The 15068-nt window shown below is 41.6% G+C and overlaps 2 protein-coding genes across 2 annotated transcripts; one reads left to right on the top strand and one right to left on the bottom strand.

Annotated features, from left to right (window-relative positions):
• The first annotated feature begins 140 nt into the window (after nucleotides 1-140).
• LOC117858073 (protein translocase subunit SECA1, chloroplastic) lies at nucleotides 141-10964 on the top strand. Its single transcript, XM_034741059.2, has 19 exons — nucleotides 141-623; nucleotides 1367-1646; nucleotides 2092-2195; nucleotides 2291-2470; nucleotides 2790-3008; nucleotides 3859-3972; nucleotides 4228-4341; nucleotides 4683-4850; nucleotides 5398-5573; nucleotides 6272-6338; nucleotides 6484-6630; nucleotides 7383-7478; nucleotides 7567-7635; nucleotides 7897-7998; nucleotides 8757-9008; nucleotides 9120-9187; nucleotides 9312-9429; nucleotides 9916-10155; nucleotides 10528-10964. The coding sequence occupies exons 1-19, from the start codon at nucleotides 222-224 to the stop codon at nucleotides 10636-10638; spliced, it is 3027 nt and encodes a 1008-aa protein (XP_034596950.1). The 5' UTR covers nucleotides 141-221; the 3' UTR covers nucleotides 10639-10964.
• On the bottom strand, nucleotides 10895-14831 carry LOC117858075 (pectin acetylesterase 3). The gene is made up of 11 exons (XM_034741061.2): nucleotides 14431-14831; nucleotides 13669-13751; nucleotides 13319-13448; nucleotides 13141-13214; nucleotides 12665-12751; nucleotides 12448-12578; nucleotides 12239-12353; nucleotides 11982-12059; nucleotides 11792-11897; nucleotides 11533-11684; nucleotides 10895-11432 (listed from the first exon to the last, which is right to left on the bottom strand). Exons 1-11 carry the CDS (start codon nucleotides 14711-14713, stop codon nucleotides 11331-11333), a joined length of 1341 nt encoding a protein of 446 aa, XP_034596952.1. The 5' UTR covers nucleotides 14714-14831; the 3' UTR covers nucleotides 10895-11330.
• Nucleotides 14832-15068: the final 237 nt, after the last annotated feature.

Here is a 15068-nt window from a genome sequence, read left to right as displayed (position 1 = left end):
CTCGGTCAGTTTTGGGCCCAATCACCACCTTCTCTCTCTACATGGGCTCGATTAAGATGGGCTCTCTCCACGGCCCACCTACTTCCTTATCCATCGTCTCCTCCACCTCCATCCACACTCCACTGCCACGCCAGAGCCGTTGCCCACCACCCAGAGCACGCGGCGGCTTGTCGCCGTGCGCGCCACACGAAGCGCCGGAGAGAAGCCATCCAGCGCGCGCCATGGCCACGGCGCCTCACGCCTCGGCGGCCGCCGCAGCCGCCACCCCCGCGCTGCGCTTTCCCCACCCTTCGTCCGCCACCGGCCTCGCCTCGCCTCGTCACGCTGGGGGCTGCGGCGGGTTCAGGGTTCAGTTCCACCCCACCCGGCGGGGCTGGGGTATGCAGGGGTGGCGGGAAGGTGGCTCCCACGTGGCGCGCGTGGGGGGTCTGCTGGGAGGCATGTTCGGCGGGGGCGGCCGCGACGACGGGGAGGCGACGCGGAAGAAGTACGCCGACACCGTGGCGCGCATCAACTCCATGGAGCCCGAGGTCTCGGCGCTCTCCGACGCCGACCTGCGCGCTCGCACTGCAGCGCTCCAGGAGCGGGCGCGCTCCGGAGAGTCCCTCGACTCCCTCCTCCCCGTGCGTACCCAAAGCGTTACGGATTCTCGCATCGCATGCTTTCAGTTTCAGTAGTGTCAAAACGAAAATGGAATTTTACCACATTATGATATTTGCAGTCTGCGATCAAGGACACATCACAATGTTTCAAATTGTGATATTACAGTCTGCGATCATGATTGTAATGTTTTAAAGAGGAAATGGAAAAACCGTGCATTTCTGTTAACTAACAGCAACAGAATTAGTTCGACGTTCAGAGTCACTGAAGTATATTATATTGAAAACTTTGCCTTCAATTTATTCTCGGATCAGATTGTGGGGGTACGAGGAACACGACTGTACATAAACCAAACAAGTAGATCAGGAAAACAGCACAACAGAGACAGCAATTGGGTACAGCAATAGCACCTAGTAAAAAGTAATGTAGATATTGTTTTTGCTAATTTATGTAACATAAGAATAGTACCTGCAAATGTGAAGTTCAACATACACTCTTGACACGTAACTGATCCATTTTTCTTGAGAGATGGAGAAGCTTTTGACGTATGTGAAAATTATCTGTGAAGAAAAACAACTCTCACCAATTAGATGAACCAACTCTCACCGAGATTATGTATTAAGATGCAATATTCAGAGGATAAGTAAATAGAGTAGCTCAATATTCCTTTTTCATTTGCCACTACAAGATAATCGAAGACATGTTAAGCATGGCGACTCATGTAGAGTGACACCTCAAGATGCAATTTTCGTTATTGTTTCTGCAGGAAGCATTTGCTGTTGTGAGGGAGGCTTCCAAGAGAGTTCTAGGCCTTCGCCCCTTTGATGTTCAGTTGATTGGTGGCATGGTTCTGCACAAGGGGGAGATCGCAGAAATGAAGACTGGAGAGGGGAAGACACTTGTGGCCATTCTGCCAGCATACTTAAATGCTTTGAGTGGGAAGGGAGTGCATGTTGTCACTGTAAATGATTATCTTGCAAGACGTGATTGTGAATGGGTTGGTCAAGTTCCCCGATTCCTAGGACTGCAGGTTGGCTTAATTCAACGTATGTCATCACATCACATTGTTCATTACTGTTATTTGTTCCATCTCCGGTTGCACATATAGTTCTGTAACTTCAGTTTCCACCTTAATATTAAAAACATAAATTAAGGATGCTTCTTTACTAATATGAGCACTAGCAGGCAATAGGTTCATAGAAGCACCGGCATGTATTTGGAACAAATGAAATTACATAAGCCTAAGAGGATGGCTTGTCTGAACCATGAAAAGCCTAATAACTCCTACTGTGAATATTTAACTGGGTTATTACCATTCTGAGTTGTAGCATGTGCCTCCATGCACTATCATGTACCAACTTCATATGTCCTAGCTGAACTAGCATTTAGTTTACCTTTTTTTTTTCTTAACAGAGGCATCATTTATCGGTTCTGTTTCTTTGTTCGCTAGTGATGCTTTCTTGAACAGAGTCTCACTCTTTATTTTGACAGAGAACATGACACCTGAGCAAAGGAGGGAAAATTACTCATGTGATATTACTTATGTCACAAACAGTGAGCTTGGCTTTGACTATCTAAGAGATAACCTTGCTATGGTATGTGTTTCCCTTTGTTGGAAATTCTTTGCTATTAGTCAAGGAACATGGATCATCAGATCTATCTGTAATTAACAGAGTTTTCATTATTGCAGACTATAGATGAGCTTGTCTTGAGGAACTTCAATTACTGTGTGATAGATGAAGTTGATTCAATCCTTATTGATGAAGCAAGGACCCCGCTTATAATATCAGGCCTAGCTGAAAAGCCAAGTGATCGGTATTACAAAGCAGCAAAAATAGCTGAAGCTTTTGAGCGAGACATTCATTACACTGTGAGCAATAAACTAGCTCTTAACCCTGTTAAATCACTTCTGAATGGATATTCAATATGGATTGATTATGTAACGTTATGTAGCTTTGCACTTTCGATATCTTTTAAGTCCCATGTACTCTAGCCGTCTGATTTCTGAAACTTTTATTTTTCCTTCCTATTTGAGATTAGAAATGTGCATGCTTGATTTTTCTAATGCCATTTTTCTAGACACATAAAACATATGTTTCTTGCATATGTCTATCACCTTGCCGTAATCTGTGTTTATTCGTAATTTACTAGAATATAATTTCCCCTATTATGAATGGTTATTTCTTCAGGTTGATGAAAAGCAGCGAAATGTTTTACTTACAGAGCAAGGCTATGCGGACGCTGAAGAAATACTGGACATAAATGATCTGTATGATCCTCGTGAACAATGGGCTTCATACGTTCTAAATGCAATCAAAGCTAAGGAGCTCTTCCTTAAAGATGTCAATTACATAGTTCGTAGCAAGGAAGTGCTTATTGTGGATGAGTTCACTGGCAGAGTTATGGTGGTGAGTGTTTCTTGTTAGTCTCAGTATCAAAAAACATTTTAACGTCCATATGACCTGAAGTCCTAAATAAATGAGTACATACTGTTGCATTCTAGTATATTCATCACACTATGCTCAGTCTATTCATGTTCAGGTATCAAGCAATTCTTTGATACCCATAAGATAATTTTTTTTCCCGTTGGTTGTTATATTCTTTGGTCTTTTATATGACAAGAGGGTACCATTGGAGCTAAAAGGCAAGTTTTATAGGACAGCAATTAGACCTGCAATGTCGTATGGTGCAGAATGTTGGCCTACAAAAAGACGACATGTCCAGCTGATAAGTTTTGCGGAAATGCGTATGTTGCGTTGGATTTGTGGTCATACGAGAAGGGATCGAGTCCGGAATGAGGATATATATGATAGGTTAGGGGTAGCACCAATTGAAGAAAAGCTTATCCAACACCGACTGAGATGGTTTGGACATGTCCAATGGAGGCCTCCGGAGGCACCGGTGTGTAGTGGAACCCTAAGGCGTGACAGTAATGTGAAGAGAGGTAGAGGAAGACCAAAATTGACATGAGAAGAGGCAATAAAATGAGATTTGAAGGGATGGAATATACCAAAGATTTAGCCCAGGATAGGAGTGTTTGGAAAACAGCTATTCATGTGCCTGAAGCCTGATTTGTGGCTCTTGTTGGGTTTCAACTCTAGCCTACCCCAACTTGCTTGGGACTGAAAGGCTATGTTGTTGTTATATTCTTTGGTCGCAAACTTTGACTGGTGTACTGAACGTCTGCTCTCCTGCATGCTTGAGAAAAATATCTCACTAGTCTAGCTTTCACATTTGAGGTTTTGATATTTTTGGCAGGGCAGGCGATGGAGTGATGGTCTCCATCAAGCAATTGAAGCAAAAGAAGGTGTAACTATACAAAATGAAACAATAACTCTGGCATCAATAAGTTACCAAAACTTCTTTCTTCAGGCAAGTGACAATTCATTTGATTGAAACCTCCAATTGTGAACATCTACTTGAAAATAAACTCATCTACCAACAAATCGTTGATTCTGTTTCAACTCTAATGACCGCTAACCACATTGCTGACCCCTTTTTTTCATTGTGGTAAATGCTAATGAAATAAGATTATGTCTCAGTGTGCTGGATAAACAACTTTCTCCTTTTCTTTGTCAATATGTTCAATCTGTTACTTTCTCAAGAAACTAATATACTCTGTGACAGTTTCCCAAACTATGTGGCATGACTGGAACTGCAGCTACAGAGAGCCAGGAGTTTGAGAGCATATATAAACTAAAAGTTACTGTTGTTCCAACAAACAAGCCAATGATACGGAAGGTACTTTCACTTTATTATTATGATAATTTAAAACGTTGTAACAGTTAAATATCTGTCCTTATGTGAGTTGAGGCTTGGTCATGGTGTTGGTCTAACTTAATTGGCCTATGTCGGGTCGTTTTTTTATGCTTAGGTGATTTTTATTTGCTTGTTTCTGCAATCTCTCTATTCTCCTAGGTGAGTTAGAGGGATTGCTTGTAAGAGACCGGGTTTCTTTCTTTCTTTCTTCTCTCTTTAATACATAGATACGCAGCTCTCCTGTGTGTTCAAAAAAATATCTGTCCTTATTTCATTTGGACCTCGTTTTCAGTGAAAGGTTGATTTTACTTCTTTTGTTGCAGGATGACTCAGATGTTGTTTTTAGAGCAACAAATGGAAAATGGCGTGCTGTTCTAGTGGAGATATCGAGAATGAATAAAGTTGGGCGTCCTGTGCTTGTTGGTACCACTAGTGTTGAGCAAAGTGAATCTTTATCAGAACAATTGCGTGAAGCTGGGATTCCTCATGAGGTATTCCTGTTAGTTTCATTAACAATAAGAAATCCTTCAGTTTCCGTTGAGGAATGCCGTCCTTAGTGCTCCGTGCTCGCAGAGATTTTTTTTTTCACACTTGATCAAAGTCCTAGTCTAGTGTGAAATGACTATATATATCCTTTTTTTTAAAGAACAAATCTAACTCAGAAAAAATGTCTTTCTGAATCGATACAAAATAGAACCTCAAATTTCTATCTTCCTTGACTCCATATAGTTAATAATTTATAATGCTACTCTATTATGCGCTTGTAGTAGTAATTTTTTATTGGAAAATTCATCTTCTTGATGCTACAGCTTTGCAGCTTAGGAGAATTTATACTTTTTGGCCTTCAAATCTTTGACTCAAGATTTTGAATAAACTAATTTTCCTCCTTTCACAGGAAGCCAATGAATAAAAGGAAACTGTTTAAAAGACAACTAGCTGTAACCTACTAAATGCTTTGAGTTTCCATCCTAAGGTTCTCATTTCCTAAGATGTCCAAAGCCATCTAATATTTTATTGTCTCTGCAATTTCTACTGAAGGTCCTGAATGCAAAGCCAGAGAATGTTGAGAGGGAGGCAGAGATTGTCGCTCAGAGTGGACGCCTTGGTGCTGTGACAATTGCCACCAACATGGCAGGACGTGGAACTGATATTATCCTTGGTGGCAATGCAGAATTCATGGCCAGGTTGAAGTTGCGTGAGATCCTTATGCCAAGGTATCAATATTCGTTGTCAGAACCCCTAATAGTATTCTTCAGTAACTCCAATACATGGCTTTAGTTTTAGAAAACAATGCTTTGGCATTTCTCTTGTGATGACTTATGCTAAGCTGTACAATATACTGCCATCTAATTACCGGATCCTGTAGTTGTTATCTGTCAAGGAACTGCACTCATGAGTCATGAACAACAAAACTTGGTTCTGTAGCTGCGGTACTGTATCGAATTTTAAAAGTCAGCCTATGTTTATTTCTCAATAAGTTTGTCATTATATTTGTAAAGAGAGATTGAGTTGTGATCTACATCTATAATCTTACAGATATGCTTCTTTTTTTCTGAGAGAGCTGTATCTCTTAATGAGGAATCTCTTACCCATAGCAGCCACTGCAACGCAGCCACCCTGTCGCCTGTCGGTGTTTACTCCTAAAGATCATTATGGTGGCCTTGACAATGGTTCTGATTTGTATGCCAGTTTAGAGTTCAAAATCCCATAGCTTGAAAAACTTCATTACCTTGAACAAATTAGAAGCTACAATGGAACTACCACGCCTTTGCAACAGACTTCTCTGGGAAACTATGCTCATATAGACAGACATTATTGTTTTCCAGTATACATGTATAACTGAATATAATCCTCACATTTTTATTTAAGATTTTAGGTTTTCTTATGCACCTTATGATTCCAAATGTTGCAGAGTCGTCAATCCAATGGATGGTGTCATTGTATCAAAAAAGCAGATGCCACCAAGAAAGACATGGAAGGTAGATAACAGGCTACATGTTCATAGTAACATGAGACAGCATGTGATTTTCTCGATATTCTGGGACTTTGCATCGGATAGTTGTATTATGATTTAATTTGTTATAAAATTGACCTGATGACTTATTGCATTTATTCTCCTCTCAGACAAACGAAAGCTTGTTCCCATGCGAACTTTCAAAAGAAACATCATCATCTGTCAAAGATGCAGTTGAAGTGGCTGTCAAAGAATGGGGAGAGAAATCGTTAACTGAGCTGGAAGCAGAAGAGCGGTTGTCCTACTCATGTGAGAAGGTAGGCCTATGCAAGCAATTGTAGGTCAAACCTTAGTTTGTGTTTATCTAAATAGTCAGTTCGGTAAGGAATCGCAAATGTTTAAGCAACGTTTGAGCTGATTCCTCAGTATCAACTCCAAATGATTCTCTTGCATGATTTAAAAAAAAACATATTAGGGTAACACCATCTGGTTTCCTGCATGCCGTATCTTGTATGTCTGGCAGTGTATTGATGATAGATAACAATATCAGACATCTGAAAACCTTGTCATATTTATGATTGTATCATGGTATATTTTGTTTATCCTTGAGTCTCATGGTTTTAAGTTGTAACTTGTAACTCATAAGTACATCGACCTGCTTGATTCGTAGAGCTCAATGCAGTCACTTGTCACCACACAAGATGTTGTAACTTTTGCTGCAGTACGTTTCAGATTTTAAAATATCGGCCTTCACAGCACATTCAAATGTCAAAATTACATGTCCAGAAATGTGAATGATTGGAGGCTTAGAAAATAGTTCGTGATCCTGAAATAAAAACTGGAACAAATATATAGGAATATTGCAATACCTTCTGGATATTTCAAGAGTCTGTTCAAGCTGCAGGATGTTTTTTTACATTGGTGCCAGTCAGTACATAGTTTGTGTTAGCCTTAGCACTTGTATACCAATGACGAACCTGATTTTAGACTACTACACATTTTTCTGGGAATGTTCTATTAAAACTTTTTTGCCTCTTGGAAGACTTAACTGTCTTTCTTTATATGTCAGGGACCAACACGAGATGATGTAATAGCGAATTTGAGAAATGCATTTATGAAGATATCAGATGAATATAAAGTTTACACAGAGGAGGAAAAGAAGAAGGTTATATTGCATATAAAAGTATTCAAAGCTCTGTCTGTTGCTATTGAATATAGCATAGTGCTCATGCGATCATTGTTTTTTAATTCAGGTCATTACAGCAGGTGGGCTTCATGTAGTAGGGACAGAGCGCCATGAATCACGCAGAATTGACAATCAGGTAATATGATATTGAACCTACTGCTGCTAATATATAGGGGTCAACCCAAGCTTTATTTCTTCTTCAGTGGATTGCTAGTGTATTTGTTTCAAGCTAGATGTAAACAGTCAGCCTTAAAATAATGTTATATTTCATGCCAAAGCCCAACTGTGCATGTTTTTAATTTGTGCAAAGCTAATAACAAAGTAGTTAAGAAATCTATGTTTGTTGCAATCATGGCTGGGAATGATTGAAACTCAATTGCTTTCTCTTTCTGTTTAGCTTCGTGGTCGAAGTGGCAGGCAAGGGGATCCTGGAAGCTCTCGCTTCTTTCTTAGTCTTGAGGATAATATCTTCCGGATCTTTGGAGGTGACAGGATACAGGTTTGTGTTGTTTTGTCTAGTTCTATATACATGAGAAATGATATCAATGGCTGACCTGTGCAGAAGTACATTAGTACAATATTGCATTCAAAAGCCCCTCGTTTAGTATTCCCAATCTTTGTGGTGATACAGACTGCACTTTTATTAAATGCTTTTGACAAAGTTGAATGTCTGTATTAAGTTGCATGTTATATGTTTGAACAATTATGAATACTTTATTCATATCCTTGGAATGGAATACACTCAAATCCATTCACTGCAAAAATTTCCTAAGGATAGAATATGATATCATAATATTAGTAGCAATCATGGGTCCAAGTGTATCTTGCTCCATATCCTTCTACTAACTATAAACTGGCTGCTGTCCAGTGAGAATACTACTACAAATTTTGTATTTAACGTGTGTAAGCCTGCATGAGTGTGTCTAGTACAGGCAAAATTACTGTTTCACTCGCTACTTATTGCTTCCTGCTGCAACATGTACCCTGGGCATGGCTTATTCATATTATACTATTATTTCAACATTTTTTGAGACACCAGAATAAATCTAATGCTAGTCCCATCCACTTAGGCCTGATGTCTTGGTCATGTTTTAGATTTGGTTTGTGGTGCATTTTTAGTTTGTTTATTTCCTGTGTGTGTGTGATGTGGGCTAAGGTTGGGAGCTTTTCCTAACCTTTTGTACTTTCATTTCTCTCTTAATGAAATGACTCGTCATTTGAGAAAAAAAATCTAATTTGCATTAAATTTTCGTTTAGGGTCTGATGCAAGCATTCAGAGTTGAGGATCTTCCTATTGAATCAAAAATGTTAACAAGGGCCCTAGATGAAGCTCAGAGGAAAGTTGAGAACTACTTTTTTGACATCAGGAAGCAATTATTTGAGTATGATGAGGTGTTGAATAGCCAGAGAGATCGTGTATATGCAGAAAGAAGGCGTGCACTAGCATCTGACAGTCTTGAGTCGCTAATTGTGGAATATGCTGAATTAACAATGGACGACATATTAGAGGTTAGTCACAGTTACCATCTGACAGTTACCTTCTAATATTGAAGCTAAACTTAATACTTTATAACCTGAACCTGAAGTACTAATGCTAGAAAATTCTTCTCTTGTTGGTAGGCAAACATAGGCCGTGATACTCCAAAGGAAAATTGGGACCTCAGCAAGCTCATAGCTAAGCTACAACAGTGAGTCTTTCGTATAGTACATATGCTCATAATGCAGATGTATTTGGTCAGTTAATTTGTTGGGGCTCTATTGACTGGTGTGCTGCCACCTCCTTTGTAATGTTTTCTGTTTATTTTCTGCTAGGTATTGCTATCTTTTGGATGACTTGACACCAGAATTGTTGGAGAGCAAAAGTTCAAGCTATGAGGATTTACAGGAGTATCTTCGTAAGCGAGGACGTGAAGCGTACTTCCAAAAAGCTGTTAGTTGTTTGTCTTTTGGCTTTCATCAAAAGTGTTGTCACATGGTTGAAAGATCATCGGAGGACTAATGCAATATATTTCTTACAAACACGGTGAAAGTTTAAGCAGTGCATTGCATTTAATGCATTCTGAATTACCCATACCAATCTACCAGTGGTTCTTATTAAAGGGGCAAAACCAAATCTCAGCAGAAAACATAGCTAGATCTAAGAACATTTGATAATCTCATGACAGCATGCTATGAAAAAAAAAACAATGGAAGTTTTCCTTTTCGAAATGTAACTTCTTAAAAGTATATTCATGTGTCTGAAATCTGCATTTCATCATTTCAGACTGTAAAACTCTTCAGTTGAAATGTCACAAGCTATTTTCTTTGAAATGATGTTTGAGACCATAATAGATTTGATGAACTATTAACCATATCAGGAGTGCAGAGAATAGTGTCATATGATTCCTCATTCCATGAATTTTATGCTTCATGTCAGGAAATTGTGGAGAAGCAAGCTCCTGGCTTGATGAAAGAAGCTGAGCGGTTCCTAATTCTAAGCAATATTGATAGGCTCTGGAAAGAACACCTGCAGGCACTTAAGTTTGTGCAACAAGCTGTTGGCTTAAGGGGTTATGCCCAACGAGATCCCCTTATTGAGTACAAACTTGAGGGATACAATCTTTTCTTAGACATGATGGCTCAAATCCGAAGAAATGCTATTTATTCAGTTTATCAGGTTTGTCCATCCACCCCTCCCAAAACAATCCTCTCTTTGAGCATGCTATATTTTGACCCCTTTAAGTCACATTTCAGCCAGTTAGTTTAGAGTCATGTGATTACAGCTCCCTTGCAAGATGTTTTCTTGGGTTTAATCAACAGCCAGTTCCCCTTTATGTAGTGTCAACTAGATCTACATACAATAAATACTTTGAAGTATCATGATTTGCCTGATCACATGCTTTTTTGTACATGCAATCTACTTATTTATTTATCTTTCACATGCCTATTTTTTTGTATATCTAGCAGGCTAGCACTGGTATCATTAGTTTTGCTCTTCAATATACTTGCCATAATGTACCTTATGGTTCTATTCATTCTTTTTCGACAGTTCAAACCAGTGGTGAAAAACCAAGAAGAGGAAAAACCCCAAAATAAGGGGTCCAAAAAGAAATTGGACAAAGGTGCTAACAAACTTGGTGCTGCCCAAGCGGCATCATGATCCACCTGTGAGAAATGTTGCCTTGCGCAAAGCTGTATTTTAGCGGTGGCAATCTCCCATGTGTATATCCTCTCTTGCACTGTATCACTGTATGTGATAGTTGACATTTCAGTGCATGAGAAATGTGAGGAGCAATTCATGATGAGTGAGATGTGGAGACTTCTACTGGGACACAGCTTCAGTATGTAACTTTTTACTTGAATTGTGAGTCCTGCTGGCAAATTTTGCACTGCAACCAAGCATACTATTCATAGTATGGATAACAATCACATTTTATTAGTTGTACAGAAATAGAATTTGCTGTAGCAAGAGTTTTTGTTCCTGTACCCACGGTTTTGTATAATGTTGTGATCCGTTCTTGGTGGTGGAAATCACATAGGCCTCATTTACAAGTTTTTGCAGGGTTAACATGAGCAGCCAGAAATAATTCTAATCTGGATAGCATTTCACATTTGCTGGTAGTGGCAACTGTAAGAATGACAGATAGCGAGAGTACCCAGTCCATATGATTCCATGTTGTGTTCCAATGGATGGATCTGCATCTGTTTGCTCTTGAATCAACTGAGAAACTACACTCTGCTTTAGAATTCTAATGTTTTTTTTTATTTCATTTGCTTCTCGAATCAATGTGATGCACACTCTTTCGAGAATCCATATGCTGTGCAGACTGCAAAACTGAAAGTTGGATCTCCTCACATGATGTGGTGGCAAGTTTTGTCGCAGGGATAGCGGCAGTCGATTGCCCTGACTTCAGCTCGATTGTAGTACCAATCGCCGACTGATTTCGCAATCCCCTGCACGCCAGCATGATGAGCATGAATTCTTGTATCCCCTTTGAAATTCATCTTCTAAATAGAGAATTTCTTTTGTATATAGTGCGTTGTCACTTGTTACCTTGTTTTGAATGGTGGGGGAGCCACCTGGTACAATGTTCCAGGTGCCCAGCTGCTCGGACTGGCAGTGCGCAAAGCAGGAGCTTATGAACAGCCCATTGCTCCTGGACCGGGAGAAGCCCTGCACAGATGACACTATCTGGTCCCTGAAACCTACACTTATTTTGCAATATTCTCAGTTCATAGTATTCAGACCATATTACTGCATGAAGTTCAACTTATAGAAAGGTGAGTGCATGTACGGTAGATAACTGTTCAACCTTGCAGGACATTCATTTGGGATGCATTGCAGGCTGAACGGTTGGACTTGCAAGCCCGCCAAGAGCCGCTGGGATCAGCTCTGTTCGGAGCCAGGCTCAGCGAAATCTGATCGACCGATTGCATTTGCAACATGTGAGTTCATAAATGTTAGAGAGGGCGCTATCTCCATACAATAAAGTTCATGTTTACCTGAATGACGTCGTATGCTGCATTTAGGATGAACATAGGGGTCTTTACGCTATCGATTATATTTTGCGGGAAGAAGCACTGCATCGACATGAAGTTAGGAGGTTCAGCAGATGTCATTCACCAGCTTGAACGAATGTGTATGTGTATGTGTTTGTGGTCATTGAACTTTTTTTTTGTTAAAATCAGTAGTTGCTTGATCTATGTGCAGGGACAAAAAAATGTGAGAGGGGAGGAGGAGCAGCTCAGCAACAGCACACCGAGGTGGCGTCCAGACGGGCGGTGCAAGCCGGCGGCAGGTTCTGAGCTATTCCCTGCATGGCCACAATTTCGCCGAAGTAGGATCTCAAGCTGCGGCCGCCTGAGATGTCCACGCTGCAGCAATGCGAAACCTGTTAATCGGCTTCTGAAGCAACTGCCTGTGATCCATATGCGATCGAGCATGGAAGGAAGGTTAAACCACACGCACGCGTCGAGGTAGAGGCCGCCGTCGGAGAGGCACTTGACGGTGGTGGTGGTGCCGGGCGGGAAGAAGGCGCGGAGCTGGTCACAGTGCAGTACCACTGCCAGGCCACCCGAGGAGCAGCCGGTGAGCAGCACCTGTTTGATCGGTCCGGCATGCACACAAGTTAGGTTGATTGGATTGAGGAAGGTTGGTTAAATTGAGAACGAAAGATCAGAGGCACCTGATCTGCAGAGGACATCCCAATGGAGAGGAGGTGCCTGATGACAGCGTTCCAGATGCGCTGGCCCCGGAAGTAAATCCCAGACTCCTGGAATCGACTCGAGCAAATCGATTAGTACTCGAGCTGATGCTTAATTTTCTGGCATATTATATTTTACTTGGTGAAATATAATTGACAATGGAAATGAACACTTGGCGTAGGAGACAAATAGGTAAACTTAGAACAGGAGTTAACTGATGATTGATGTGTTCTTGCGTGTTTCTTGAGCTGTGTCAGGGCCGAATCATGGCTTGGATGGAATGCATGCTAGTTTTACAATCTTTGTATTAAATGATTGTGCGAAGTTGGATGGTAACTTGGATTTTCCTGAACATTCAGGTAAACAGGACGTTTTCTTTGAACAACGGCTTTCAAAAAGGTTTCGACAAGAAATGGCGCAGAATATAATGGATCAGAAACCTTTCAAAAAGGTTCACCTTGTTGTACGCGTCACCGGCAAAAGATCCACCGTCACAGTAGCGAATCTTCACCCGGTTCCAGTTGTAGAAATCTGCAGGTATATGCAATTTTTTTTTATCAGGAATTCAGGATTATCGATTTAGAATTGAGATGAACAATGGACGAGACTGTGTAGGAGAACAAAAACGGACGAACCAGGATTGACGGCGCGGCTACTGCTCATGATGCCAGTGAAGGGGATCGCCTTGTCCATGTGATCCGACGAGCCCCGGCCGGTGCCCTTGCTGAGCCGGCATGTCCTGGCGCTGTTGCACCACGCGCCTCCCTGCGCAGCTTCCATTGTCAGCATATGCATATACGCAAGCATCCGTTGATTGACGGACATGGGTTTAGTAGTACTGCAGTCACAAATTTTGGATCGGTCTTTCGAAAAACACAAATTTTGGATCGCAAGAACGAAGGGAAAAGAAGATCCTTGCTTACATTTGGAATATACACGGATCAAATTTTGAATGGGGCAAATAAGTATATACTAATAAACAGACCTCTAGGTTCACAATCCAGCTTCTGCTCCCTGCTCCAGAGCCAGGATCCAAGTTGTAAGCTGGTGGTGTTCCATCCATGCACACTGCACATATGTATCATATATGTAGCATATAAGGTATCTTTACAAATTACAATGCCCCAAATGAATTTTACTATCTGACATTATTTCAAACATTGGTTGTATATACAATATGTAGCTCATTTGTTCTCTTTGATCTTGTACCAATTACTTTCCGTCGATGAGATGCTTAAGGTTGTGTTTGGTTGCCTGGCTAAGTCCCTGACCAGGCTAGTCTAATACAGCTTGTGATTGTTTACTTGCCTCTTCAGAGTACATAGCCAGGCCAGCGCAATGCAAAAAGAGCACCTAAGCCAGGCTACACTAGTACGACCGAATCGGGCGTACTAGCTGAGCCAGGCTAGATCTTAATCAGGCTAGATCTAAACCATGTAACCAAAACACTGATGATTTGGCTGCCCGTTAATCACCGAGCATGCAATTCTTGCTGCACATTACTTAGTTGCTTCCATTGTTAACCCGTAATTTCAACCCCAAGAGAATCAGTCTCTAAACTATTCCAATTACTAGCTCGAAATAGCTTCAACTTCAACTGCAACTGCTACTAACTGCTCCTAGCAAAGATCAAATTCCAATGGAGGCATCAGCGATCGAAAGGGCAGCGATATGATCTCAAGCCAAACCGGCCTCCATCCTGAATGAAGATCAAATTAAGGAGCAATGCAGCGTACTACGTACATACCGGCGCCCTCGCTGACGGCGGACTTGAGGATGGTGATGGGCACCATCACCGACGCCGCGCGCCGCCGCGTCGCCGGACCGCCGGCTTCACCGCCGCTCATCAGCTCATCCGCCGCGGCCGCCGGCGAGGCCGAGGTCTCCGCGCAGCAGCAGCAGCTAACGCCCACGAGAACGACGACGGCAACAAGAGCAGGAAGCGACGGCCGCCGACACCTCATCGTTGATCGATCGATGCCGATCAACGGACGGACTGCGCGGCCGCAGCTGCGTGCGTTCAAAAGCATGGAACGGTGAAAGCACGCAGCTGCAGGCTCAGGAGCTTATTAGGTTGGGCGGAGTGGAGTGTAATGTAATTAGCGCGCGCGAAGCAAGGGGATTAATTATCAGGTAGAGTGCGTAGAGCACTATGCAGGAGGGAATCAGAGAACAAGTCAACACTAGCTACGCTTCGATCTCTGAGCCGACAAGAGAAAAAAAAAATACTCTACTGATGCGTCGCTGCAGATGAACGTGCAGGCCATTTCACTTTGTCAGCGCAGGGATTAGATAACTAGATGGGCAGATAGAGTAACATGATCGGGGCCAATATAATCGGAAAAAAAAGCGTGTTACTGTTATGATATCAGGTCATCGCGTGGA

This window comes from Setaria viridis, chromosome 5 (assembly GCF_005286985.2).
Source record: "Setaria viridis chromosome 5, Setaria_viridis_v4.0, whole genome shotgun sequence".
NCBI classification, from domain to species: Eukaryota; Viridiplantae; Streptophyta; class Magnoliopsida; order Poales; family Poaceae; genus Setaria; species Setaria viridis.
The sequence above is the reverse complement of the archived record's forward strand: the minus strand, read 5'-3'. Positions and strand labels throughout refer to the sequence as shown.

Coding starts and splice junctions, on each gene's coding strand:
- LOC117858075 (XM_034741061.2), bottom strand. CDS start 14,713: ATGCTTTTGAACGCACGCAGCTGCGGCCGCGCAGTCCGTCCGTTGATC. Junction 13,449..13,668: donor GCTGGATTGTGAACCTAGAG/GTCTGTTTATTA, acceptor GAAGCTGCGCAG/GGAGGCGCGTGGTGCAACAG. Junction 13,215..13,318: donor TAGCCGCGCCGTCAATCCTG/GTTCGTCCGTTT, acceptor ATATACCTGCAG/ATTTCTACAACTGGAACCGG.
- LOC117858073 (XM_034741059.2), top strand. CDS start 222: ATGGCCACGGCGCCTCACGCCTCGGCGGCCGCCGCAGCCGCCACCCCC. Junction 3,009..3,858: donor TCACTGGCAGAGTTATGGTG/GTGAGTGTTTCT, acceptor TATTTTTGGCAG/GGCAGGCGATGGAGTGATGG. Junction 9,009..9,119: donor CAATGGACGACATATTAGAG/GTTAGTCACAGT, acceptor TCTTGTTGGTAG/GCAAACATAGGCCGTGATAC.